General features: G+C 38.0%; 1 protein-coding gene across 1 annotated transcript in view; it reads right to left on the bottom strand.

Moving 5' to 3' along the window:
* prkcea (protein kinase C, epsilon a) overlaps positions 1-26387 on the bottom strand; it is a 309249-nt gene that overhangs the window by 79958 nt on the left and 202904 nt on the right. The window contains exons 6-10 of the mRNA XM_028820989.2: positions 22608-22737; positions 22138-22277; positions 15432-15528; positions 15045-15238; positions 14275-14448 (exon numbers count right to left, since the gene is read on the bottom strand). Coding sequence (XP_028676822.1) covers positions 14275-14448; positions 15045-15238; positions 15432-15528; positions 22138-22277; positions 22608-22737 — 735 coding nt within the window. The remainder of the gene's footprint in view (positions 1-14274; positions 14449-15044; positions 15239-15431; positions 15529-22137; positions 22278-22607; positions 22738-26387) is intronic.

Genomic DNA, 26387 nt, shown 5'->3' with positions numbered 1-26387 from the left:
TTATGGTATGTAAGATGCGAGGCTTCTCTTCTGTTTCCAAGGTTCAAAACATGCGTGCTCCTTATTCCTTGTCGCTACATTCTATGCATTGTACTTCCAGCTGAGCATTCAGTGGTTCATTTGGTTGTCAGGTGTCCTGCATACAGCTGACCCTCCGACTAACCAGGAAATCAAACCTGTTTCATTTTAACCTAGGTAGTCACAGACAAGTTGGTCTCAGTCACTGGGTATGTCACATTAGACAGACGGCTTCACAGAAGCGCTGCCGACTGCCACAAATGTCTAAGATAATGTAAATGAAGTTCACAATTGAAAAGTGTTGGAATAGTTATTTAATGTCACATTGCTTTATACAAAGGCAAAAAATTATATATTTTATATATATATATATATATATATATATATATATATATAGTCTATGTTGTTAGACTTAAGCGCAGCATTTGACTCCATTGACCATTCTATTTAACTGCACAGGCTAGAAAATGATGATGTTGGGCTTACAGGCACTGGGCTCGCTTGGTTTAGTTCTTATTTATCAAATCGATTCAAATATGTACAGAAATGTGCAGGACTCCATTATTATACACTGAAGTGAGATATGGTGTCCCGAAGGGCTTAGTACTGGGACCTTTACTGTTTTCACTTTACATGCTTCCACTGGGATCAATCATTAGGAAACATGTTAATTTTCACTTGTATGCAGATGACACCCAGTTATACCTTTCATTTAGATCAAATGAAGTTTTTCCAATGTTGTCTTTAATTAGTTGTGTTAGTGAATTAAAGGAGTGGATGGATGAGAAGTTCTTGTCTTTAAACACAGATAAAACAGAGATGTTAATTGTTGGAGGGAATGATGCTGATCACAACAATATTTTGTCATCATTTAACTCAGTTGGACTCACCATTAATTTTACTGAATCAGCCCGCAATCTAGGAGTTATCTTTGACTCTAGCATGTCATTTAAAGCACATATTACAAAATTGTCCAAAGTTGTCCAAATCATGTTTCCATCTAAAAATGTTGGGAAATTAAGGCGCTTTCTAAATAAATAGGATTGTGAGAAATTAATTCATGCATTTATTTCTAGTAGGATTGACTATTGCAATGCAGTGTTCACTGGATGTTCAAACTGTTCTTTATACAGCCTCCAGTTAATCCAAAATGCTGCTGCAAGAATTATTACAAGAACAAGAAAATACAAACACATAACTCCAGTTCTTAAATCCTTACGCTGTCTCCCAGTTAAGTTTAGGGCAGATTTCAAAATCCTCCTTTTAACATATAAAGCCCTAAATGGCCAAGGTCCGGCTTACTTGTCTGTACTTATCATGATTTACAAACCAGAGTGCAAATTAAGATCTCAAGATGCTGGTCTGCTTATGATTTCAAGGATTAATAAAATAACAATGGGAGGTCGGGCTTTTAGTTACAGGGCCCCTAAACTGAGGACTGGTCTGCCTGCTACTGCAAGAGATGCCCCTTCGGTCTCAGCTGTTAAAGACTCACGACTTCAGTTTAGCACACCCTGACTAGAGCTGCTGATTAACTGTGCAGACTGCATCTTTGTTGTTAGGCATTAGCACTAAAACATAAGTAACACGATAGTTATAAGTTGTTACTAACCCTCACCTATTCTGTTTCTCTTCTCGGTACTCAAATGTGGCACTTGGTGCACACGGCCCACCTGCCAAGCAGTTTTGTAAAGTCATCCCTGATGGAGGATCGCAGGAATCGTGGGGTAGAGGGGTCCTTTCATTGGATTGGCTGGCCCAGCACTGGCCAAATGGGGGAGACAGCTTGATGGCTGAGGTCTCCAGGACTCTAAACAAATCCAAATCATATTATTTGATATCATGTACTGTTAAATAATGCTCCGTACTTGAAAATTTTTTATTTTTTATACTGTATAGAGGATTTGTTCTGTTCTGTGTGTTGTATTGTATTTTATTGACCCACTTCTTTTTGACACCCACTGCATGCCCAACCTACCTGGAAAGGGGTCTCTTTTTGAACTGCCTTTCCCAAGGTTTCTTCCATTTTTTCCCTACAAGGGTTTTTGGCTCTTAAATAGTGATACAATGGGAAACAAATAGTTTTTTTTTAACCTCCTCTTTGCTCAATCAGCTGCTGGCTTGCTGTTGCTGCTGTGCCATGTGATCTGCATCTCATGTGGCGCTTCGAACATTTAAAAGCCTCTACGGCAGCTGTCCTACTCTTTGTCTTTTATTTCTGGCCCCGCGTGTGGTTAAATCTCTTGGCAGAAAGTCTCATCTCGCGGGGTGTGAGTTCTTGATATTTTTTAGTTTATAATTTAAAAATGAAATAAAAATCTGAAAATCTAACAACATCACATTAAAGTTCAATTAATTCAGAAAAGAATGATACCAAACATATATATGTAGGTTTTAAAATAAGCCTGATTTAAAGTGTGACAAAAAAGTGACATAAAAAAGTCACACAAAATCGTTCCACTTTCAGGCTTTGGACTTATATATATATATATATATATACTAGCAAAATACCCGCGCTTCGCAGCGGAGAAGTAGTGTGTTAAAGAGGTTATGTAAACATATATATATATATATATATATATATATATATATATATATATATATATACATATACATATATATATACATATACATATATATATACATATACATATATATACATATCTACATATACATATCTACATATACATATATATATATATACATATCTACATATACATATATATATATATACATATATATATATATATATATATATATATATATATATATATATACATATACACATCCACATATATATACATATACACACACACATACATATACACACATACATACACAAACATATATATACATATACACATACATACATAGTGCGTTGTAACACGGGCTGTGATTGTTACATGGGAGGGAGACGAAAAATCACAGCTTCCCGCTTTCTAATCGGGCCTGTGATTGGTGCTTTGACTGATGCCTAGATCCCACAGTATGTCCCCTTAGGAGAGGCGTTAGGCAAGTGTAATTGAATAGTGGTGCTGCAAGTTTAGCTTTACACCTGTTTTTAAGGCTTATTGACTGAAAGGGGCTTTCATGAAAAAACTTAGGGCTTTGCTACGGATACACCCTCCACAAGTTAAGGAAGTAAAAATAAAGGTATATATTTCTGTTTTATTTAAACCTTTTAAGTTTGTATGCGGGCGGCATGGTGGCGCAGTGAAAGGTGCCAGTTAGGAGACCCGGGTTCGCTTCCCTGTGTGGAGTTTGAATGTTCTCCCCATGTCTGTCTGGGTTTCCTCCGGGTACTCCGGTTTCCTCCCACAGTCCAAAGACATGCAGGTTAGGTGCATTGACCATTATAAATTGTCCCTGGTGTGTGGGTGTGTGCGCCCTGCGGTGGGCTGGCACCTTGCCCGGGGTTTGTTTCCTGCCTTGTGGCCTGTGTTGGCAGGGATTGGCTCCTGTATTTAGGATATAGCAGGTTGGATAATGGATGGATGGACATTTGTATGCATAGCCCCATTTGCCCGTTTTCGTTTTTTTTTCTTTCTTCAGTAATATTTCAGCAAACCCGGAGCTTGTCAGTTCAAATTCTGGTACTGACACCACTGTGTGACCCTGAGGAAGTCACTTCACCTGCCTGTGCTGCAAAAAACAAAAGTAATGTAACAAATTGTACCTCAGATGTTGCAAGTTGCTGGAATAAAGGCATAAGTAAAAGAGATAAATATGTATTATACACATAGGAACTATTCATTTATTTTCAGTTAAGTCATCTGCAGCAAACCTTTATAAATAAATTCTCCTTTTTAGATAGTGCAAACTGTTTCTTCTTCATTGAGGTTTTCTCTTGGAGAGCTTTTTTCATTTCATTGAAAATTAAAGCAGTAGCTGCGAAAATATGTAGCTTTCTTATTAATTTTTCAACATTGTGTAAAATAACTTTATAAAGTAACATAAAAGGTTTAAATACTGGTTATCCTTTTACACTAAAATATTACTAAAGAGATACAAAAAAAGTAAAATGCATATGTTGTTTTTCTTTAAGGAGATTAAATATTACTGAAGAAAGAAAAAAAAAACTAAAACAGCCAAATGGGGCTATGCATACAAACTTAAAAGGTTTAAATAAAACAGAAATATATACCTTTATTTTTACTTCCTTAACTTGTGGAGGGTGTATCCTGTAGCAAAGCCCTAACTTTTTTCGTGAAAGCCCGTTTCAGTCAATAAGTCTTAAAAACAGGTGTAAAGATATTGACAATAAGCTACGCAAACCCACCAAGACATGGAATCGTTTAAATCAAGTATCATTACATCTTCCTTTCTTAAAGAGAAGTAAGGCAGTACTTATAAGCTTAGTAATGTTATACATTTCAAATGCTACTTTGATAAACTTTATCACTTCTAACAAACAACTGAACTATCCAGAATATTTCAGGTATACATCCAGCATTCAAACTATGTATAAAAAGCACAACTGTTAAAGGAATTCAGCATTTCTTAATTAAAAATGTTCCTTTAATCCTCAACATGTCTCAATGAGTCGTTCTGGTGGTTTTACTTGACGTTTTGATCTTCTGGTTAATTGTGTTTGCAGTTGAGATGTTCTTTCCTGATTTATACTTGTTTTCTCGTTAATATTTGTTTCGCTGGTGTTAGTGTTCTGATTAAAGGTTATTGGTCCTTTGATGTCTCGACAGTTTCTTCTTAGAACAGCTCCTATTACGTACGCAATTCCGTCACATGCTGGTCTATTGTTTCGCCGCTTTTCTGGAAACATGTAAAAAACTTGTGCCGCTGAAACGTCACATTGCGCTTTGGGTTGCAATACTCTTCGAATTTTTCAACTATTTTGTTTAATTTCATATTACCTTCATCTTCTTCAAACTGAAAATTGTTATACACCTCTAGCGCCTCTTCGCCAATTACATGTAGAAACATAGACGCTTTCATTTTTTCACTTTTCCTATCTGCTTCAATCGCAGCAAGATACAACTCGAATCTCTGTTTAAGTCTTTTCCAATTTTCAGCTAAATTTCCCTTTAACTGGAGATTTGGTGGGGGCTATAATCCTTCCATATTTTTTTTTCTCTTTTGCTAGAACGTCTTAGCGCTTTCTGACCACGTTTTCGGGTTACTCACAGACACGAGACTCGTTCAAAAGCTGAACCTCTTCTTCACATTCCTCTTCCAATCCGCCACTTCTGACACCATGTAGTGATCTTGTTAGGTTCGTAGTTTAACCCCTTAACCGCCCTCTGCCGGATATATCTGGCACCGTTGTTTTATTGCTAACGCCATACTGCCGGAATTATCCAGCACATTTGCCTGTGCTTATATGAATGCCTGGCAAGTAGTATAACCGACGGTTTGGCGTGGGTATTATTACTACGTTGTATTTCGACAAGTCTGTGGTTGTTTTGGCCGGTCATGTGTGATGTGATTCGCATGTAACAGCTGTGAATATGGCGAAACGTAAACTGACTTCAAGTGAGGCTTTGCAGGTGATTCTGGACAGTTCTGATCATGATTGTAGCATTTCTGAAGAAGATTTTAGCGACAATGATGAGCAGCAACGTGAGCTGCATGATACTGTGAATGAAGACGCATCGGATGACGGCGATGAGTGGGTGTATCCCCAGCATCTCAACTGGACTGCTGCCCGACGTGAACTACCTTTTCTGCATCCGTTTGAGGCAACGTGTGGCTTTATTGTTGATGTAAACAATTACACTGCTGAGCAGTTTTATGAGCGGTTTGTGTCACCTGATTTGATCAGACATTTTGTTCATCAGACAAATCTGTATGCAGCACAGTTTATTGAGAAAAATCCCAATTTACCTCCACATTCCCGTGTTCGTGCTTGGTTTGACACTGATGAAAACGAAATGAAAAAATTCATTGGGATTTTGATGTTGATGGGAATAATCAGAAAACCAGATATTGAGATGTACTGGTCTACAGATCCTATGTATGCAACACCTATTTTTGTAGCTGTCATGACACGTAACCGATTCTCTTTGCTGCTGAAATTCTTTCATTTGAATGACAACAGAAATGAGCCAGATAAGAAAGATCCAAACCGCGACCGCTTGTTCAAGCTACGTCCTTTGATTGATCATTTATTTGAAGCATTTCAGTTGCCCTACATGCCAGGACCGTCCGTTGCAGTTGATGAAAGTTTATTGTTGTGGAAGGGCCGCTTACAGTTTCGACAGTATCTACCATTGAAAAGGGCACGGTTTGGTATCAAGATGTTTTGCTTAGCTGAGAATTCAGGTTACATTTATAGATTTCGTGTATACACTGGCAAAGAGGATCCTATGAGTAGTATTTCAGAAGTGTTGCCAGATGAATGTAAGGACTTTGGACTTTCAGAAAAACGCTGTCGTGTCTGTTCAAAGAAGGGTCAGCGTAGAGACGTCAAGACCTTCTGCTCAAAGTGTCCCAGCAATCCAGGACTTTGTGCAGTTCCCTGCTTTGGCCTGTGGCACAGCAAACTCAAATACTGGGAATGAAACTATGATTGACTGAACTACTTTTGACTTTTGAATTACTTTTGACTGTTCCGTTTTGTAGTAGACAATAAATCCAGAAGCCTGAGAAAAGGTACATTTTGTGTTTTATTATGTGTTTGCCCATTTCTAGAACTTGCACAACATTTAGTGGTCAATACTGCTTGAATAAATGTAAAAAATGTAAAAAAGTAAAAAAACGAAAATTGTTCAGATTTCGCCTGGCGTGGGGAATATTTAGGGAGTTGGCGGTTAAAGGGTTAATCAATATACAGGATTGAAAGATATAATGACTTTTTAACAGACAGACTTTAGAAACATTTACTGTACATGTTACTTACTACTCGTTCTTTAGTTCATGCCCATTCTCCTACTTGCATCGGCATTCACAGGCATTACTAATCATTCTGTAAGTATCCCTTAATAGACCTTACTAATCAACTATCATTACAAAATCCAATGTGGTTTGTGCCCTTCAGAATGAAAACAGTTTGCATTTACTTTTTTAATAAAAGGTGAGCTTTTAAGCCTGAGAAATCACCCCGTAAATGCACACATTTAATTGCACATGTGTTAATATGTATGCTTACACAGTATTAAACCCACCAAAACATGGAATCGTTTAAATCAAGGCGCTGCGCTACCTTCTTCCAGATCGGCCTCAAGGCGTTTCACGTGATTACATAGGAGGCGTGATGACGCGATATGTGACTCCGCCCCCATCCATTACAGTATATGGACAAAAAAGAGGTTCCAGTTATGACCGTTACGCTTTGAATTTCGAAATGAAACCTGCCTAACTTTTGTAAGTAAGCTGTAAGGAATGAGCCTGCCAAATTTCAGCCTTCCACCTACTCGGGAAGTTGGAGAATTAGTGGTGAGTGAGTGAGTGAGTGAGTCAGTCAGTCAGTGAGGGCTTTGCCTTTTATTAGTATAGATATATACGCGTACTCTTTGCATTATTTGACAATAAAACTATTTTCAACCATATATATATATATATATATATATATCACTCACATGTCAGAGTGACCTTCTGATAAGTGGATGCCTGTAAGTATTTAGCAAGCTCAAGAATACTGAACATGTTGTACTCTTATTATTCCACAAGGTCTACTAGGGAGAAAAGAGAAACCCCTTACAAATGCTGAGCATAACACTCTCTGTAAAGTAAAAGAGAAATAGGAGAACTCAGGGCAAATTTTTCATACTAAAGAAAGAGTGCTAGTCACATTTTATGATAAGCTAAAAATAAGAGCTATGGTACTGACGTGGCTGTATTTGATCCTGCTTGTTTAGAAGGGCATGAAGGAGGACTTGCGTTCCCAGTTTAACCTCTCTATAGAATCAACTAATATAATAAGGGATCACAGCCTGAATTCAAAGTACTCCAGTAATAAATTAAGCCCAGAGTTCATCCATAGGCAAATCAGTGGCCAGTTAACATATATAACTTGACAGTGACAGGACAAGGGTTGGGCAAAGCAGAGGTACAGCTAAGCAGAACCATGTCATCAGGAACTATGAACCAGCAGAAAAGACCAGACGTATTCAATTTAAGTTTGCTTTGTAGCTTTGGGTAGCAGTAAAGTTGCATGAATTAAATGAATCTCCTTCACATACACAAAGAACAAAACAAGAATGTAATATGATAGCACATTGAATTGTATTCTGTGAAAAAGAGAACCTAATGCAAAACAAAAAAACAACAAACACTAAAGTGACAGGCCAAACAGTGTGAAAGATGGTAGACTTTTATACAGCAATTTTACTTAAATGTGTCTTTAAAATACAATGAACCAGGATTTCTTAACTATCTCGTTGGAAAGTTTGATGTTGCACCACCCTCTGGTGGTTACTTTCTGTATTAGCACTTTTTAAATTGTATGCCCAGGAAACCCCCTTTTCTGTTTTCTTCTTTTAAACCCACTTATCCAGTTCAAAGTCACACAGAGCAGCAAATTATTTTAAACGGCACTGTGCACATGGCAGGAACCAAACCTTCAAAGGTGTCCTTCCTGCACAAATCCAAACTTCCTCACCTGGAGACATGTTAACCTAATTTGCATGTCTTTGGCATGTGGAAGGAACGAAGAGCACCTGCGTGGAAAACCAATGCAGAGTCAGCGAGGATGTGCAGTCCACAATGCAGGACCAAATGATTCCCCTAAGTACAGCAAAACAATGGTCCCCTTTAGCCCTTCCATTATTTAGCTGACAAGACATTAAGCACTAAGGTGAAATGAGAGATTCAAAATTTAGTTTTCTTCCAAGGCAGACCTCACAATTATATTAAATATAAACATTTGTTTTGTAATTTGATTTATTTACACAACAAATAGCACTAACCAATATAAGCAAAGTATTAAGTTATAACTAGGACAACAGAAAAAGTGCACATTTTCAACAGTCTTTCAGGCATTTATAAATAAAATTATTATAAGAGAAAAATGGAAATACAAAAACATTGAAAACTATTTTTAATCATCCCCCAAAAGGTTTGAAACAAAAAAAAGAAATCTGATATTATCGCTACTGAAATTATGTGATCTTAACAGCATACTTTTAAGAAGGGGTTAAGGGCATGATAGCTAGGCGAGAAAACTCTGTGATACCTCCCCTCACCCCCTTCCCTTGGTGCCCTCAGTATGTGCCCACCCACCTTTCACTGTGACAGTGTTTGGGCCAAGATTCAACTCCAGGCCTCTACAGCTATATCAGTATTGGGCATTGTGCCACCACCGTGCTGCACTTATTCTGCAAAACTTTGCATTTAATTGTCATGGGAAATTGCCAGAGAAGACTGGGTCACTGTTTTCAGTCATTACTCTGGTTCCTGGAACTCTTCTACTAGGAAGACCAAAGATACAAATTTATCTAAGGCCTTAACATGTACTATATACCATTCAACACGGAGGAATTCGTGACTTTCACAGATATAGCATCTAGACTAATTAGTTTACCTACAGGGCCACTGCTGATCAGCCTTCTTGATAACATGGCAAAAGCAAAGCAAAATAGAATTACCAATTAAAGCTCTGCTTACTAGACAAGATGTTTACCAGAAACAATGAGTGAGCTTCTAAAATAATGATACAATAATCCCTTATGATTTGCTGGGGTTAGGGGCACAGGACCCTGCAAAAATGAAAATCCACAAATAAGTTTTGAGACCTTGAGTACTGTATATTCTAAGTTTATTGCACTCAATAAGATACAAAACGTTGCAAGAAACACCAGACAGAATGATCTAAATGCAATTAAATCACAAGTGTAAGACTAGCTGCCAAGACAAAGATGAGTAGTGTCCCCAGACAAAGGGTGTAGTTCAGCAGTCCTTTAGTGAGCTGTCATTTTTGTACATTATTTTTAAATTATTACAATAAATGTGTGTGTATATTTATGTACAGTGGATATGAAAAGTTTACACACCCCTTCCAAAAATCACAGATTTTGTGCAATAAAAAAAGTGAAATCCAGATAAATCCTGTCAGAACTTATTCCACCTTTATTGCAAAGCTGCAATCTTTACAAAGAAGGTGAAAACCAGAATCAGAAACTTTAGTGAAAAAAGGGGAAAAAATCCTACAAAGTCCTAATTTGCACATTCTGTAATAACCAAGGATATGGCAGCTTTCAGAATCAACCAATCACAACAAGTCTCATCTCAAACAGTGGTTAGTATACACCTGACATCAATTCAGGTGGCACTCACAGAGCTCAGATAAGGTTTGGCTGTTCCAGTAGGATTGTTCTGATATCCCCTTTGCTGCAACATACGGTACTCCAAACGGCCATTTTCCGCAAAGAGCTTTTAAAACATGAAAGGGATCTTATCAGTGAAAGGTATCGATCAGGACTGGGGTACAAAAATGTATCCAAAACATTAAACATCCTATTGAGCATGGTGAAGACAGTCATCAACAACTGCAGAAAATATGGCTCAACAGTGGCTCTACCAAGATCAGGACATCACTTCAAGATTAATGAGAAGACAAGGAAAAAACTGGTCAGGGATGCCACCAAAAGGCCTACAGCAACATTAAAGGAGCTGCAGGACTTCCTGGCAAGTACTGGTTGTTCTCTACATGTGACAACAATCAGTCATTTTCTTCATATGTCTGTGTTGTGGGGTTGGGTAGCAAGACAAAGGCCTTTTCTCACAAAGGAAAATTTTCCCAGACAGGCAAAACTTTGCAAAAATGAATATTCAGTCTCCCACAACCAGGTCGAAAAATGTATTATGCTCTGATGAGACCAAGGTTGGACAATTTGGCCATAATTCCAAAAGGTATGTTTGATCCTCAAAAGAACATAATACCCACAGTCAAGCATGGAGGAGGCAGCAGCATGATTTGGGGCTGCTTTTCTTCAGCTGGAACTAGGGCTTTAGTCAAGGTGGATGGAATGATGAACAGCTCCAAGTATCAGTCTATTTTGGCATAAAACCTTTAAGCATCTTCGAGGAAGCTGAAGATGAAGAGGAACGTCACCTTCCAGAATGACAATGTTAAGTCTAAATTGAGAAAACAATGGCTTTATCAAAGGAGGACCAGTGTTCTGGAATGGCCCAGCCTGAACCCAGACCTTAATCTGATTGAAAATCTGTGGGATGACCTGAAGAGAGCTGTGCACAATAAGTGCCCACATGACTGATCCCGAAATTTTTTGCAAGGAGGAGTGGGCAAAAATCATCAAGTCCAGATGTGCTAAACTAATAAGACTCTTACTCAAAAAGACTGAGTGCTATAATAAAATCAAAAGGTTCTTCAACTAAGTACTAGTTTAGAGGGTTTACACACTAATGCAACCAGGTTTTTGTGGGTATTTTTTTTCTCTTTTTTCACTAAAAAAATTTCTGATTTGCTTACACCTTCTTTGTATAGATTGCAATTTTGCAATAAAGGTGGAATAAGTTCTGACAGGATTTATCTTCGTTTAATTATTGTATTACACAAAAATCTACAATATTGGCAGGGGTGTGTAGACTATATCCACTGTAGTAAACAACAGTGATTAATATTACAGATAGAAAATAAATCCAAAAGAAGACAAAGCACAAAATGATAAATGCATAGGGCACAGTCCAGTTTCACAGATGCAGATGATGACGGTGTAGTTATGAAATTAAATCCCCTGTGAAGAGCCTCCTGAAAAGTTATGTAAAGATTTCTCCTACTGTGATACCAATGTATGTGAAGATTAGTAGAAGCTGGGAGCAATCCCAAATGAAGACATTTTACAAAGCAGACGAAATAACAAAAACACATGGCCACAGGGCAAGAACTTAAATCCAGAGAAAACTGTAATCCAATGAGTGTAATTGTAATCCAATTGTGTAGTAAAGCATTGAAACAAAAAGACATCACTGACTGTGATCCTGCCAGCTTGTTATGGCTCACTTAAAATTAGTACTTTCATCTTTCACCCAGCTGCCCTTGCAGCAATCCACCAAGTCTGCTAAATGATGCAGTATTCTCAGGGTTGCTGGGATTTGCAGTCCATTTACTGTAAGTAGTGGGGTTACAGTGTTGTCTGCGGTTTTCCGCAATAGATCGCAAAACTTGCTAAATTATTTCCATTAAATTACTGAGGACAAACCTGCAAATAGGCAGATCCGCGTATAGTAAACCCATGAATTGCAAGGGGCCAAACTGTATTTACAAATAAAATTAAAGTTAAAGCTAATTTAGATACCCAACAATGTGACGAAAAACAAATCCAAATGAGGGGGGGGAACATAGCAATACAAAGTACAAAAAATGATGTTATTTTTTCAGTGGTTGTATGATATACAAAATGTTCCTGGGGCCTCATATATAATGCCTTCTGTAGAATTCACATTAAAACATGGCATAAGGAAAAAACTAGAAATTTGTGTATGCATAAAACTGCGTCAAGCAAAGTTCTATGTGCTTTCCCTTTATATATCCCAATGTGAATTTTAAATAAATTGCCCCTTCCATTCAGTGTTTTGTTAAAAGACAATGGCAGAAGCACTTGTAAAAAAAGAATTTCAGTGAATGGGAAATGGAGGTCCTACTCAGTGAAGTGTATGCAAGGAAAACATGCTATTTGGTGGCTTTAGCAGTGGCATAAGCAACAAAAGGAAACTAATAGAGTGGCAAAGCATGGCGGAGGCCCTCAAAAGTTCAAGTTCAGAAAGTCGCAGAGTGCCCAAAATAAAAAAGCAGTGGTCAGATATCAAAGTCAATGTTTAAAGTCGAGTCCCAGCCCACCGTTTGAGTGTCAATACCGTTGGAGGAGGTAGCATAATTCCGAAGCTCACACAGTTTGAGAAGCGAACTGTTGCAATTATTGGAGAACAACACTTTCATATTTCATCACAACACCAATGACATACATTTTCATATTACACATAATTTTCACGTTAATAGAGTGGAAACACAAGCAAACTCATTCTCTGAAGGTGCCTTTATAGCAATGTGCGTACAGTTGATTGCTCCAATTAAATTTGGAAAACCTGCTGCAAATTGTGCTTTGATGTTCCCCAAATAAACCACAGTGTAAGGAAATCTTATACTGTATATCTGGACGAAAAGCAGACAATACCATCCCATACAGTTGGGCATGGTAATGACTGTGAAGTACCCGATCATTCAGCCAGTTCACATTGAAAAGTTCCTGTGGCAAAAACCCGAGGGTGGAAAAACTTGCAAAGGAGCAGGCAAAGCGCAATTCCTTAAAGTCTGCCTTTGTAAAACTTGGGCCAGTTTATGGTACAGCTCCAAGAGGACAGCTCTTTGAGACTGAAATCAACTTAGAAGCCAGTCATCATCATGGGACAAAAAAATGAGTAGGATCTCTAAATACGCACTGCTCTCTTATAATTCTTCTATTTGCTATGTCTTCTAACAATGCTAAAGCAGACGTGGTAGTTGGAATAGTTTGGCCATTCTGTGCACAATTATACTGTTACAGATTGTTTACAATCAGGTGCTTTAAATTTGTAAATGATATATGCAATTAACTTTGGTGTATTTGCTAAAGCCCGCATCATGGATGTGAATATAACAAAGACAGGGAAACCACACAGAAGCAGTAGCATTTCTTTGACACTGGGTGCTGCCCGTTTACAAAACTGAGCAGACACATGCATATGCAAGATCTTAGGCTGCCGTGAAAATGTGCATAGCTTTATGCCAAGTTTAGTTTTTATACATCTCAACGTGAGCGTGGAAACGAGCGTATGCGACATTTTTGTGTGTACGTGACGTTTATACATGAGGCCCCTGGTTACTTACAGAAGCAATTTTAGTCATTTTTAAAAAAAAAATAAACAATACAGTGCTCACTTTTCTAAGCTTAGGTTCTTTAACCAAAAAGAAGTTGATGGTTTCTTTGTGATCAGGTAAAACCATTTCAAGGTGCCAGTAATTCAGCTCTCTCTTATATTTCAGCAAATTTTAACAATGCCACCAGCAAATCGGACATCTCACCCAAGACCTGACAGTGAACGTGCAAACACTACAAGTTTGACAAATGATAGGAGATCACGCAGTTTATCAGGTTAATTTGGTTGATGGACTGAAAGGTCTTCCGATTGTTATCATGTTACATTGATTCACTGGTACTGACAAGAGGTTTTAAAAATGATCATTTTTATTCTAGTCTGTGTCATGGGATGGCAAAATGCTAAATGCCAAAAATTAATAGTGAAAAACAGCTTTGGTCAGCTAAGGAGTCAGAAAAATCACGTGGGGAGAAGAGAGGGCCTCACCTTTGTCTGGAAGCAGCAGAACAGCTGGGTGAGATAAGGGTGCTTTCGTGCTAGGGCCAAAATACGCTTTTCTGTCATAGTGCAGTCCACATCATCATCCTGCAGAATTACGTCCTTTTTGAGGACCTTAACAGCATACACCTCATCGGTACCTTTTAGTTCAGCCAGCATGACCTGTGGATATAGAAATTCACTGAGGGGCTATGGCAGTAAGCTTTTACTAGGTGTTAAAGCTTTGTATCTGATAGCAGAGAATGGAGACATCAATTATAAAAGGGGTATGTTGAAGTGGCAAAAACAGCAAGGAATTGCAAAGTGAAAAGATACAGAGATGATGAAAGAGAGTGTGAAAAATTAGGAACCGTATGGTAGGTAAAGGAAGTAAAGAGATGGAACATTATCAGAGGGAAAGTGGGTGAAAACAGCTGCCATAATGAACAGTGGGTAAAAAAGTAAAAAGAATCTGTACAACATTTGAAGAATATTACAGGCAGCAAAAGGAAAGCAAGAAATACTAGGCCCACATGAGGAACAGCTTATGCCAGAAATGAAATTAGGCATGGAGAGACAGAATGGTTAGAGAGCAACTGAAAATCAACTAGCCGTTTTTAACAACTGGTAAAAGTAGATACATCAGATACTAAAATATCTCTGCAGTGGCTCTCTCAGATAGAGCAGCAGAAAGAGATGTGTATGGTGGGTGTCTGGAAAAAGGGAAAGAAACTTAAGACAAGGTGAAATGAGTGGAGAGAAAATTAGGAAGCATATACCTTGCCAAAGCTGCCCTTTCCTAATACTTTAATGAAGACAAAGTCCTCAAGGTTCATTCGCTTGGTCTGTGGTGCTTTCACTTCGCCATTTTCCCGACTACCTTCTGTGGATGCAGAGGCAGCCATCTTATGCTCTTCACCTCGGTTGTCAAAGGACAGAGCTTTCCTGATGTTATTTTCAAGCTCCTTTATTTCTGATAACAAGACAGAAAGAAGCAAATATGTAGCACAATATAGTTAAAGGCAGTGCCAACTAAGTGGCTTAGATGCCACCCCATTAATTTATCTGTACTTCTGGGAGGAGAAAGTAAAATCATTCTTTGCTGGAAACAATCCATTTTCACCAGTGAAACACAATACATAAACTTAACAGACTTCTGTCCTCACCTTGATCACAAGGTGATGTAGGTGCCGATTTGGAACGATCCTCTTCCGACTGTGGTGTACCTGGGACTGACTGCTGAGGGTCAGCTCCTGGAACCAGCTAAGGACAATACAAGATGTAAATTCATTAGGACTTGCATCTGAGAAATCCATACATTGTTGCTGTGGACCCTGCTATCTGAAGTATACTCATGTTACAGATACAATGGTATATAAAAACAAACACATTTTAATTTACATAGTAATGTGAAAACGTAAGTAAACCCCATGAAATGTTTTCTTTTTTTAACATACAGTGCATCCAGAAAGTATTCACAGCACATCACTTTTTCCACATTTTGTTATGTTACAGCCTTATTCCAAAATGGATTAAATTAATTTTTTTCCTCAGAATTCTACACACAACACCCCATAATGACAACGTGAAAAAAGTTTACTTGAGGTTTTTGCAAATTTATTAAAAATAAAAAAACTGACAAAGCACATGTACATAAGTATTCACAGCCTTTGCCATGAAGCTCAAAATTGAGCTCAGGTGCATCCTGTGTCCCCTGATCATCCTTGAGATGTTTCTGCAGCTTAATTGGAGTCCACCTGTGGCAAATTCAGTTGATTGGACATGATTTGGAAAGGCACACACCTGTCTATATAAGGTCCCACAGTTGACAGTTCATGTCAGAGCACAAACCAAGCATGAAGTCAAAGGAATTGTCTGTAGACCCCCGAGACAGGATTGTCTAGAGCAGGGCTACTCAAATATAAATTTGAAAGGTCCACTTACTAAATTTCCATTCAGTCTGAGGTCCGGAAAAGTGACGGTCAAATTCCAAATAGAGAATTCCAAAAAAAGGCAATCCCCAAACTTTACAACTATACACAAAAAAATGACATGGTAGGCCTTTTAGTGTGAAAGGTGACACCTTCTTTGTGCCACCAGTTGTTTGAACTTGGGCATAAAAGGTGTGAGGGCAAGGCGGAGGCACTGATGTAAATGTTCATTGGTGAGGGTGTTGCGGTATGTGTTTTTCACCATGTTCATAGTGGAAAAGGCAGATTCACAGCAGTACGTTGAGGGAAACATTGTAAGAATTTGAAGGGCCATCTTCTGCAGGAGAGGAACACCTGCCGCAGTAACCATCTTTGTCCAGAAGGTGACAAGGTCACAGTGAGATTCCTGCAGTGCTAGGTTTTCTTGTAGCTCAATTAACTCTGTTTGCAGAGAAGCAGCACTGGCCCATTGGAAGACTTTTGTGGCTTCATTTGAGAATTCTGCAATATTTTTGACAAGAAATGGATTTTCGATGCACAGCAAGACTTGTTTTCCCAAAGGGAAATCTTCAAAGCGAGTTTGGAAATTTTTAATCAGCTTGTCCAGGAATTCAGCATAATTGTGATGGTGATGTTTTCCTGCAGTCTGATCCAAAAGTCTTGGGAAGTGAAGCAGGTCCTGCTGTAAGTCACATTTTGAACACCTCCAGCTTCCTCTGGAAAGCACGGACAGCTAACATGAGGTCACACACTGTGCTGTTTTTGCCTTGGAGCTTCATATTAAGGTCATTAAGATGGGAAGTAATGTCTGTTAGAAAAGCAACAATTTCCATTTTCTCGTCATTCTTCATGAAATCCACAAACGGTTTTGCTTTTGCACTCTTCTGATCCAACAGAAATGTCTCCAGCTCTTTCCGCAGTGCCCAAAAACGCTCCAGTACCTTGCCTTTACTAAGCCACCGGACATTGTCGTGAAGGAGCAAATCATCAAATGTTGCATTCACCTCTATTAGAAATGAGCGCAATAAACGATGTTGCAAAGCAGAGGATGCTCTCAGATAATTGACTAGTTTCATGACTGTTGTCATGACTTCTGAGTACCTTTCTCCAAGGCTGGCGCACAAAACCATCTGGTGAATTATGCAGTGGTATGCCATGAGGTCAGGGTGGTGAGTTCTCAAGCGTGACACTAATCCCCTCTCTTTCCCAATCATACATGGTGCGCCATCAGTAGCAATGGAAACAACATGCTTCAGGTCTATCGCTCTGTCTCTAAGCATCTGTGTCACTGCTTCATAGATATCATCCCCCCTTGTGTGTCCATGGAGGTTTGTGAGACCCAAAACATCTTCATGAAATTCTCCCTTTTCTTCATCAAAAAACCTGACAAAGACCATGAGTTGTGCATTGTCCGTGATATCTGTGGATTCATCCACAGCCAATGAAATGAATTTGGCTTTTTTTATAGCAGAACTAAGTTGTTCAAGCAAATCATCAGCGAGTATTTCAGCTCGTCTTGCAGCAGTGGAATCAGAACAGGGTATTTGGTTTATTTTCTGGATTATTTCATCCTTTTGAGTCCCTTCAAACAGAGCAGTCACCACTTCACTCATACACTCTTTGACTACTTCAGCATCAGAGAAGGGTTTCTTGTTTTTTCCCAGGACCCATGCTACTCTTAGTGAGGCTTCTGTTGCCCGCTCGTGTTGTGTGGCTGATCTAACTATTACACTGCTTGTAGCTTCATATGATGATTTCAGCTGGTTTATTTTTATGGTCCTTACCTCTGAGTTCTGAGGGTAATTTTGTTCGAAATGTGCATGCTTGGTTTCATAATGGCGTTTCACATTACCACTTTTGATTATTGCTACCGTCTCGTTGCAGATTAAACACATTGGTTTTCTGCTTCCCACGGGGAGCACGAACGCATATTTTTCTGTCCACTCACTCTTAAATTCTTGGTTTTCAAAATCAACTTTTCTTTTCTTATCAATGTACTGTCTTGAGCCAGCCATCTTCACTTTCAGTCAGCAAAAAAAAAATTCAGTTATCGGAATTTGCACTGCCTGCGAGTGATGAGACTGCCTGTTCACCGGCCTGACCCAGAGCACGTGACCGGTACATAAATCTGGCTGCCGTGAATGAGCGAGCGAGCGAGTATTGGGGGGGAGGCGGGGAGTAGTGGGAACGTTGCTATGACGATACTGTTACAGCTGCTGTGATTGGACGTAGATGAAGCAACCAAACCGAGTAGAAACCTCAAAGATATATCGCGTGGAATCACAATTGCGCACTTCATTGAGAACTCATTTGGATTATGATTAAATTTGCATGTTTGTTTTGGCGTCGGTCCAGATTTAACCGTATTTGGGTCCGGATGCGGACCGGAGTCCGCCTATTGAGTACCCCGGGTCTAGAGGCACAAATCTGGGGAAGGTTACAGAAAAATTTCTGCTGCTTTGCAAGTCCCAATGAGCACAGTGGCCTCCATCATCCGTAAGTGGAAGAAGTTCGAAACCACCAGGACTCTTCCTAGAGCTGGCCGGCCATTTAAACTGAGTGATCGGGGGAGAAGGGCCTTAGTCAGGGAGGTGACCAAGAACCCGATGGTCACTCTGTCAGAGCTCCAGAGGTCCTCTGTGGAGAGAGGAGAACCTTCCAGAAGAACAACCATCTCTGCAGCAATCCACCAATCAGGCCTATATGGTAGAGTGGCCAGACAGAAGCCACTCCTTAGTAAAAGGCACATGGCAGCCCGCCTGGAGTTTGCTGAAAGGCACCTGAAGGACTCTCAGACCATGAGAAAGAAAATTCTCTGGTCTGATGAGACAAAGATTGAACTCTTTTGTGTGAATGCCAGGCGTCACGTTTGGAGGAAACCAGGCACCGCTCATCACCAGGCCAATACCATCCCTACAGTGAAGCATGGTGGTGGCAGCATCATGCTGTGGGGATGTTTTTCAGCGGCAGGGACTGGGAGACTAGTCAGGATAAAGGGAAAGATGACTAAAGTAATGTACAGAGACATCCTGGATGAAAACCTGCTCCAGAGCGCTCTTGACCTCAGAATGGGGCGACAGTTCATCTTTTAGCAGGACAACGATCCTAAGCACACAGCCAAGTTATCAAAGGAGTGGCTTCAGGACAACTCTGTGAATGTCCTTGAGTGGCCCAGCCAGAGCCCAGACTTGAATCCGATTGAACATCTCTGGAGAGATCTTAAAATGGCTGTGCACCAACGCTTCCCATCCAACCTGATGGAGCTTGAGAGGTGCTGCAAAGAGGAATGGGCAAAACTGGCCAAGGATAGGTGTGCCAAGCTTGTGGCATCATATTCAACAAGACTTGAGGCTGTAATTGCTGCCAAAGGTGCATCGACAAAGTATTGAGCAAAGGCTGTGAATACTTATTTACATGGGATTTCTCAGTTTTTTTATTTTTAATAAATTTGCAAAAACCTCAAGTAATCTTTTTTCACGTTGTCATTATGGGGTGTTGTGTGTAGAATTCTGAGGAAAAAAATGAATTTAATCCATTTTGGAATAAGGCTGTAACATAACAAAATGTGGAAAAAGTGATGCATTGTGAATACTTTCCGGATGCACTGTATGTGGACATGGCAAGACTTTATCTGCAAGACTGATATCTGGGCTTCGGTTTTAACAAACTCACTGCAAAATATCTCAATTGAGCAATTTCCTTTGCTTTTATTCTTGAATAAAAGCACATTTGTTTTGTTATATCTTTTATGAAGGTGCTTATTTGATATTTACGCTCAGTCTTCACACATTCTATACTTCACATCAACTTCATGTTGTTATTACTATAACATATGAAATTTTTTTCTGTTTTAGCTGTGTGTTCAACATTTCTTGCCTCGCATTTCCTATGTCATTCTACATTTACACAAATCATTATAGACATGGAAAAGACATGAAATGGATGTATTTCAAATCACTGTATTACATTTAGCTATATAATTTCTTATAACTCACTGTCAGATAAACACTTTAACACACACTTGAGCTGTGACAACTGTAGCTGGGTGATGCCTTTGTCTGGCTGAATGGGGGTTTGACTGCAGGCTGTGTGCCGCTAATTTCCACATTTGTAAAACAAAATTGGTTATCATCAGACAATTGCTGTGAAGTGATAAAGAGCTACGAGCTTCCTGGCATATGTCAGAGACGACTAAAAATTTTGCAGGCTTCAGGGATTCTAGAAAATTCTCCTTCTAAACAGTGGAATGGTTTATTTCCAGTTGTTTGGAGATCTTTGTAAATCCCTTCCTGGACTCGGAGGCATCTGCAAATGTCCTTCTGAAGGCCTCAGAGAGCTTTTTAGATCTAGGCATGGTGATAATACACACTTCAACTACAGAGAGCAAACCAAACTAAATGTCTGAGGATTAAATAAGTGTACCTGCAAAATCCTCTCTAATGATATTCTAATCATCTGCACTTGATCTGGTGAAGGTAATTTATGGCATTTCCAGTATAGAAAAAGGTAGGGATATGTTTACTTTCTCCACATGCAAATTCTGCAATTATGTTTATTAAATTTATACAAAGGTTAAAACAATATACACGTGGCATGACATTTGTTATAGTTTATCTCGTTTATCTGTAGATACTGTTTAAATAAAAATCAAATCTTGATATGTCCACATATGTTGAAAAGGAGAAAGCATTTCATGGGGTGTGCTTTTACTGTAAGCCTTACTATCATTTGTTTTCAAGTATCAAACTAATCTTCAATCCATTCCTATTGCCACTAAAGTGAAGACAGTGATGACACCCACAAATAAGCAGAAGGCCCAGCACTTTCAGTCTCAATATCCAGTCCAAGACTGACTCCATAAACAGTGAAGAACACAAGCTCTCGCTGCATGAAATGGCAGTATATCAAAGGGCACACATTCAAAGAATGTTAGGTCAGCAACGGCATCTAGAACACATGACCAAATGCTAGAAGGGGTTATCTATGCCTGCTGCCGTCCTGCTGTCATTATTTCCTTGAAGCACATGAGGTGTATGATGTCAAACAAAGAAAATAGTCTATGCACTGAGCCCAGGCTGAACAGCCAAGTCTGATATGGGTATATCACCACAAGGCCCATCTGTCCGTGGCAAACGATGAGCTCTGGTAGCATCTGGACAAAATTACAACTATGATTATTCAACCTAATTGATGAACCTAGGGTACCTAGATGAGAGAAATGTCAGATGACATGCAATCCTAAAGAGAAAAAAGGCACAAATATTGAATATATTCATTTATTAACTGACTGAAATGAAAACAGTAAATCTATAAATAGTTTAAAGAATATTATTCACAATAATAGTAATAGTAATATGAGTAGACCCTTTATTTTTATGAAGGAATGAGTAATTTGGATTTACAAATACATAGTTACTTTTCTGAGTAAAAAAATAAAATCTCAACAATAAATTTCAACTCAGATTTTTGTTTTCATGTTTCATTTTTCATCTTACCTCCTATAATTTCATTTGCTGCGCATCAGTGTCAATCAGTCATAAAAAGACCGCAACCCCCTCCTGATGGTTTGCCCTTGCAACAATAAATGTCCTAATATCAGGGGAAGCTTTTCCTTACATCATCACATATACTGTATCTACATAACCCTAAGCGTGATACGGTACTGGAGTACCAGGAGCAATTAAATTAATTGGTTATGCTTGTTTGCACAGTATCCCCAATTTCACAGGTACAACTAAAAAATGTAAATGTAAAATGTGTCATAAATAGATGGTATAAAAGGATAATTAGTATTCTGTTAATCTATGTCAAGTAAATATAAACTAAAATGATCTTTCACCTTAAAGCTGGATAGTCATATTCTATTTAATTCATAATACAGAGTGCACCTCCAGCGAAGACAAACTAGACAGACAGTTCCCTTCTTATTCACAGCACCCACCTTTTTCCGTCGATTGCCACTATTGATTTTATCTGGTGTGACTCCCAAGTCTGCCAGCACTCTTGCAATTCCTCGTGCATCCACTCCACAGTTGGGGGCAACATTTGTTTCACAACGCCTATGTACATTCATCTTGCAAACTGTGACAGGCAGAAAAAAAGAAATGAGAACACCACATGGTAAAACAGCACGGTTGTTAGTTCATTCCCCACCACTTAATTTAACTGTGCTGCTGTTGTAGCAATACATAAAAAATTCAACCAAGCACTTGTAATCTGTGAGATGCTTTTGTAAAAAATAATTTAGCTAAAAAATACAAGTTAAGCATAAACGGATACTAATACACATCTGAAATTAGGAATAGACTTGGTTTTAGCCCAAAGATAGTGGTGCTGAATGACTAGGCGTTGCTGAGGACTAAAGGAAACAATACCGGCATTCTACAATCAGCTAGTGAGCCATCTTCTTACCTTTACACTGAAGGCCTTGTCGTAGCAAACCCCAGAGGAGAGAGCCGCAGTGGTCACAAAACGTCGGGACTTTGTAGTTATGGATGCTGAACTTATGAGGCATATTGACACTAAAACGTTGAGATCCAACCTACAAGGTAAACAAACCCAAGAACATATATTGGGAGAAGAAATCTAAGTGAACCTGTTGAAATCTGCCTGTTGAAAAAGACAAGGTGTCCCTAAAGAAAGACAGACTGGTGAGACCATCTTTATGGGGACAAATTCAGATGAAAAAGCAGCACCCAAATTGACTGGAGCTCCAAGACCACTCTAATCACTTCTTACTATGCATGTTAATGAAAGCAAGGTGATGCTCTATATTATATACTAGCAAAATACCCGCGCTTCGCAGCGGAGAAGTAATGTGTTAAAGAGGTTATGAAAAAAGAAGGAAACATTTTAAAAATAACGTAACATGATTGTCAATGTAATTGTGTTGTCATTGTTATGAGTGTTGCTGTCTTTTATATATATAATATGCACACACACACACATAAACATATATATATATACATAAACATATATATATACATATCTACATATACACATATCTACATATACATACGTATATACACATCCACATAAACATATATATACATATACAAATTTACATATCTACATATATATATATATAGACATAGATATATACATACATACATTCACATATATATATATATATATATATATATATATATATATATATACTGTATATATACATATCTACTTATTGGCTCCTGTATTTAGGATATAGCGGGTTGGATAATGGATGGATGGACATTTGTATGCATAGCCCTATTTGCCCGTTTTCATTTTTTTTCTTTCTTCAGTAATATTTCAGCAAACCCGGAGCTTGTCAGTTCAAATCCTGGTACTGACACCACTGTGTGACCCTGAGGAAGTCACTTCACCTGCCTGTGCTGCAAAAAACAAAAGTAATGTAACAAATTGTACTTCAGATGTTGTAAGTTGGTGGAATAAAGGCATAAGTCAAATAGATAAATATGTATTATACACATAGGAACTATTCATTTATTTTCAGTTAAGTCATCTGCAGCAAACTTTTATAAATGAGGGTTTCTCCTTTTTAGATAGTGCAAACTGTTTCTTCTTCATTGACGTTTTCTCTTGGAGAGCTTTTTTCATTTCATTGAAAATGAAAGCAGCAGCTGCCAAAATATGTAGCTTTCTTATTAATTTTTCAACATTGTGTAAAATAAATGTATAAAGTAACATAAAAGGTTTAAATACTGGTTATTCTTTTACACTAAAATATTACTACACAGATACAAAAAAAGTAAAATGCATATGTTCTTTTTCTTTAAGGAGATTAAATATTACTGAAGAAAGAAAAAAAAAATTAAACAGCCAAATGGGGCTATGCATATGAACTTAAAAGGTTTAAATAAAACAGAAATATATATTTTATTTTTACTTGGTTAACTTGTGGAGGGTGTATCCTGTAGCAAAGCCCTAACTGTTTTCGTGAAAGCCCATTTCAGTCAATAAGTCTTATGTGTGTGTTTATGTATGTGTGTATATATATGTAGATATGTGTATATGTAGATATGTATATATATGTATATGTATATAAATGTTTATGTGTGTGTGTATATTATATATATAATATATATATATATATATATATATATAAAAGACAGCAACACTTATAACAATGACAACACAATTACATTGACAATCATGTTACGTTATTTTTAAAATGTTTCCTTTTTTTTTCATAACCTCTTTAACACACTACTTCTCTGCTGCGAAGCGCGGGTATTTTGCTAGTATATATATATATATATATATATATATATATATATATATATATATATATATATATATATACATACATATACACACATACATGCAGTTTCAATAACATAGAAATCAATATAAATATTAACATCATTATCATATGAGAATATGAAATAATATATAAGAAGCACATTTCATATAAATATAAATTATTAAACAGTAAAATCTTCTTCTGTAATTTGCTACCGTGGCAATTTGTGTGTCTGTCCAGAATTTTAAATCACCTGTAGCTCGCAAACCGTTTCACCTATTGACTTGAAATCTGGTACACATTTAGTACGTCATGTCTACTATTCGCTTTATGGGTGATGATTGTATTACTCTTTTTATGTTTATTTTATTTTATTGTAGAATCAACTCCTATCTGCGCACACCAGGGCGGCCGTGGGCGGATGCGTATGGTGTATTCACTCCATGTTATCGTGCATTGCGCTGTCACTGGTATTTTGATAAAAGAATTTGAACAACATATAAGAAGCGTATAAATTATTAAACAGTAAAACATTAACATTTAAGAAGTAAAGTTAGATTAAGTACTACTGCAGTGCCCTCGGGTATACCTCATTTTTTGTTTGTCCATTACATGCTTAAATGTATACATTTTTTGGTGTACCTACCCGAGAACACGCGACATATAACCGAGCGTGGGAGAAGCATGGATTTTAAACACGCGTTGAGTTCATCTGCTGGTCTCCCTCGTGGAATAACTGGTAATGTTTGACTAAAATCTACAGTGAGTAAAACGACATTACCTCCTATTTTTTTTTTTACGATCTCTGAGATGTTGCTTTTTTCGGTTCAAGGCTTCATAAGCTCTTTTATGTTGTATGGTGTACTTATCCCAAACCATCATCTTTGAATGTTGCAAGACTTTCGCCTTGTATGTAGATCGGGGTAATTACATTCATTGCATTCCTAGTCTGAATCTCAATCTGATTGTATGGGTGGTTACCTGGCACTGTAGGGTTGCCACCCGTCCTTTAAAATACGGAATCGTGCCGCATTTGAGAATGAAATTGCGCGTCCCGTTTTGAATCAATACTGGACTGGATTTCTCCCGTATTTTTTTTATCATTTTTTTTAAAGCAGCGTCTCATGCAAATCATCCCACACGCATTTTATGAAGATGCCTCCTTTCCTACTTTTGATTGGGTAATACTTGATGTCATCGTTAGTTTGATTGGTCTTTTTAACTGTCCAGTGAGGAGGGCGTGTCTTTTAAGTAGAGTCTGGAAAGTGTTGGCACTGAGATGTGGCGTCAGCGCCAGAGTTGAAGCCCCTAATGTTGCGGTCAGCAAGTTGGCTAACATCCGCCATGTGCCGTCTTTCAGTTGCGAGAAGCAGATCATAGAATGGTTGAAACTGTTGCCCCTAACGTTGCGCCATGGCGTGTGGTTCGTTTATACCTCGTGTCTTCTCATTAAACTTTTATCTCGCGAATATGTTATTGCAATCCTTAACGGGAGCGTTTCATTAAACTGATTGAAAATAGTTTTCTCATCTTTTTAGAAAGTCATTTTGTTAAAGTATTTTATAGACTCTTCTGTTCTTTTTTTTATTTTATTATTCTATTTTTACTCTGTAGCACTTTGGGATTGCTAAAATATAAAGTGCAATATAAATAAAATTTATTATTATTATTATTATTATTATTATAGATTCTGATAGCAGGAGCAAGAATGCTTGGTGTCATTTTATAGATGGAATGCAAACTTTTGGGAAAAGGAGAAGGCATTCAAGTATAACAAAAATGGATAACAACTGCCTTGCTTTACACATTTAAATATTAACTGTATTTAAATAAATACTCTTCCCAAAAATGATAATTTCTGCATTTGTTATTTGTAGAGATGGCTGAAATAAAGTTTAATCTCATGTTTTACGGAGAATGGAAATAACAAAATTAGACACATTGGGCTT

The sequence above is a fragment of the Erpetoichthys calabaricus genome, chromosome 15 (genome assembly GCF_900747795.2).
Source record: "Erpetoichthys calabaricus chromosome 15, fErpCal1.3, whole genome shotgun sequence".
Classification (NCBI taxonomy): domain Eukaryota; kingdom Metazoa; phylum Chordata; class Cladistia; order Polypteriformes; family Polypteridae; genus Erpetoichthys; species Erpetoichthys calabaricus.
The sequence above is the reverse complement of the archived record's forward strand: the minus strand, read 5'-3'. Positions and strand labels throughout refer to the sequence as shown.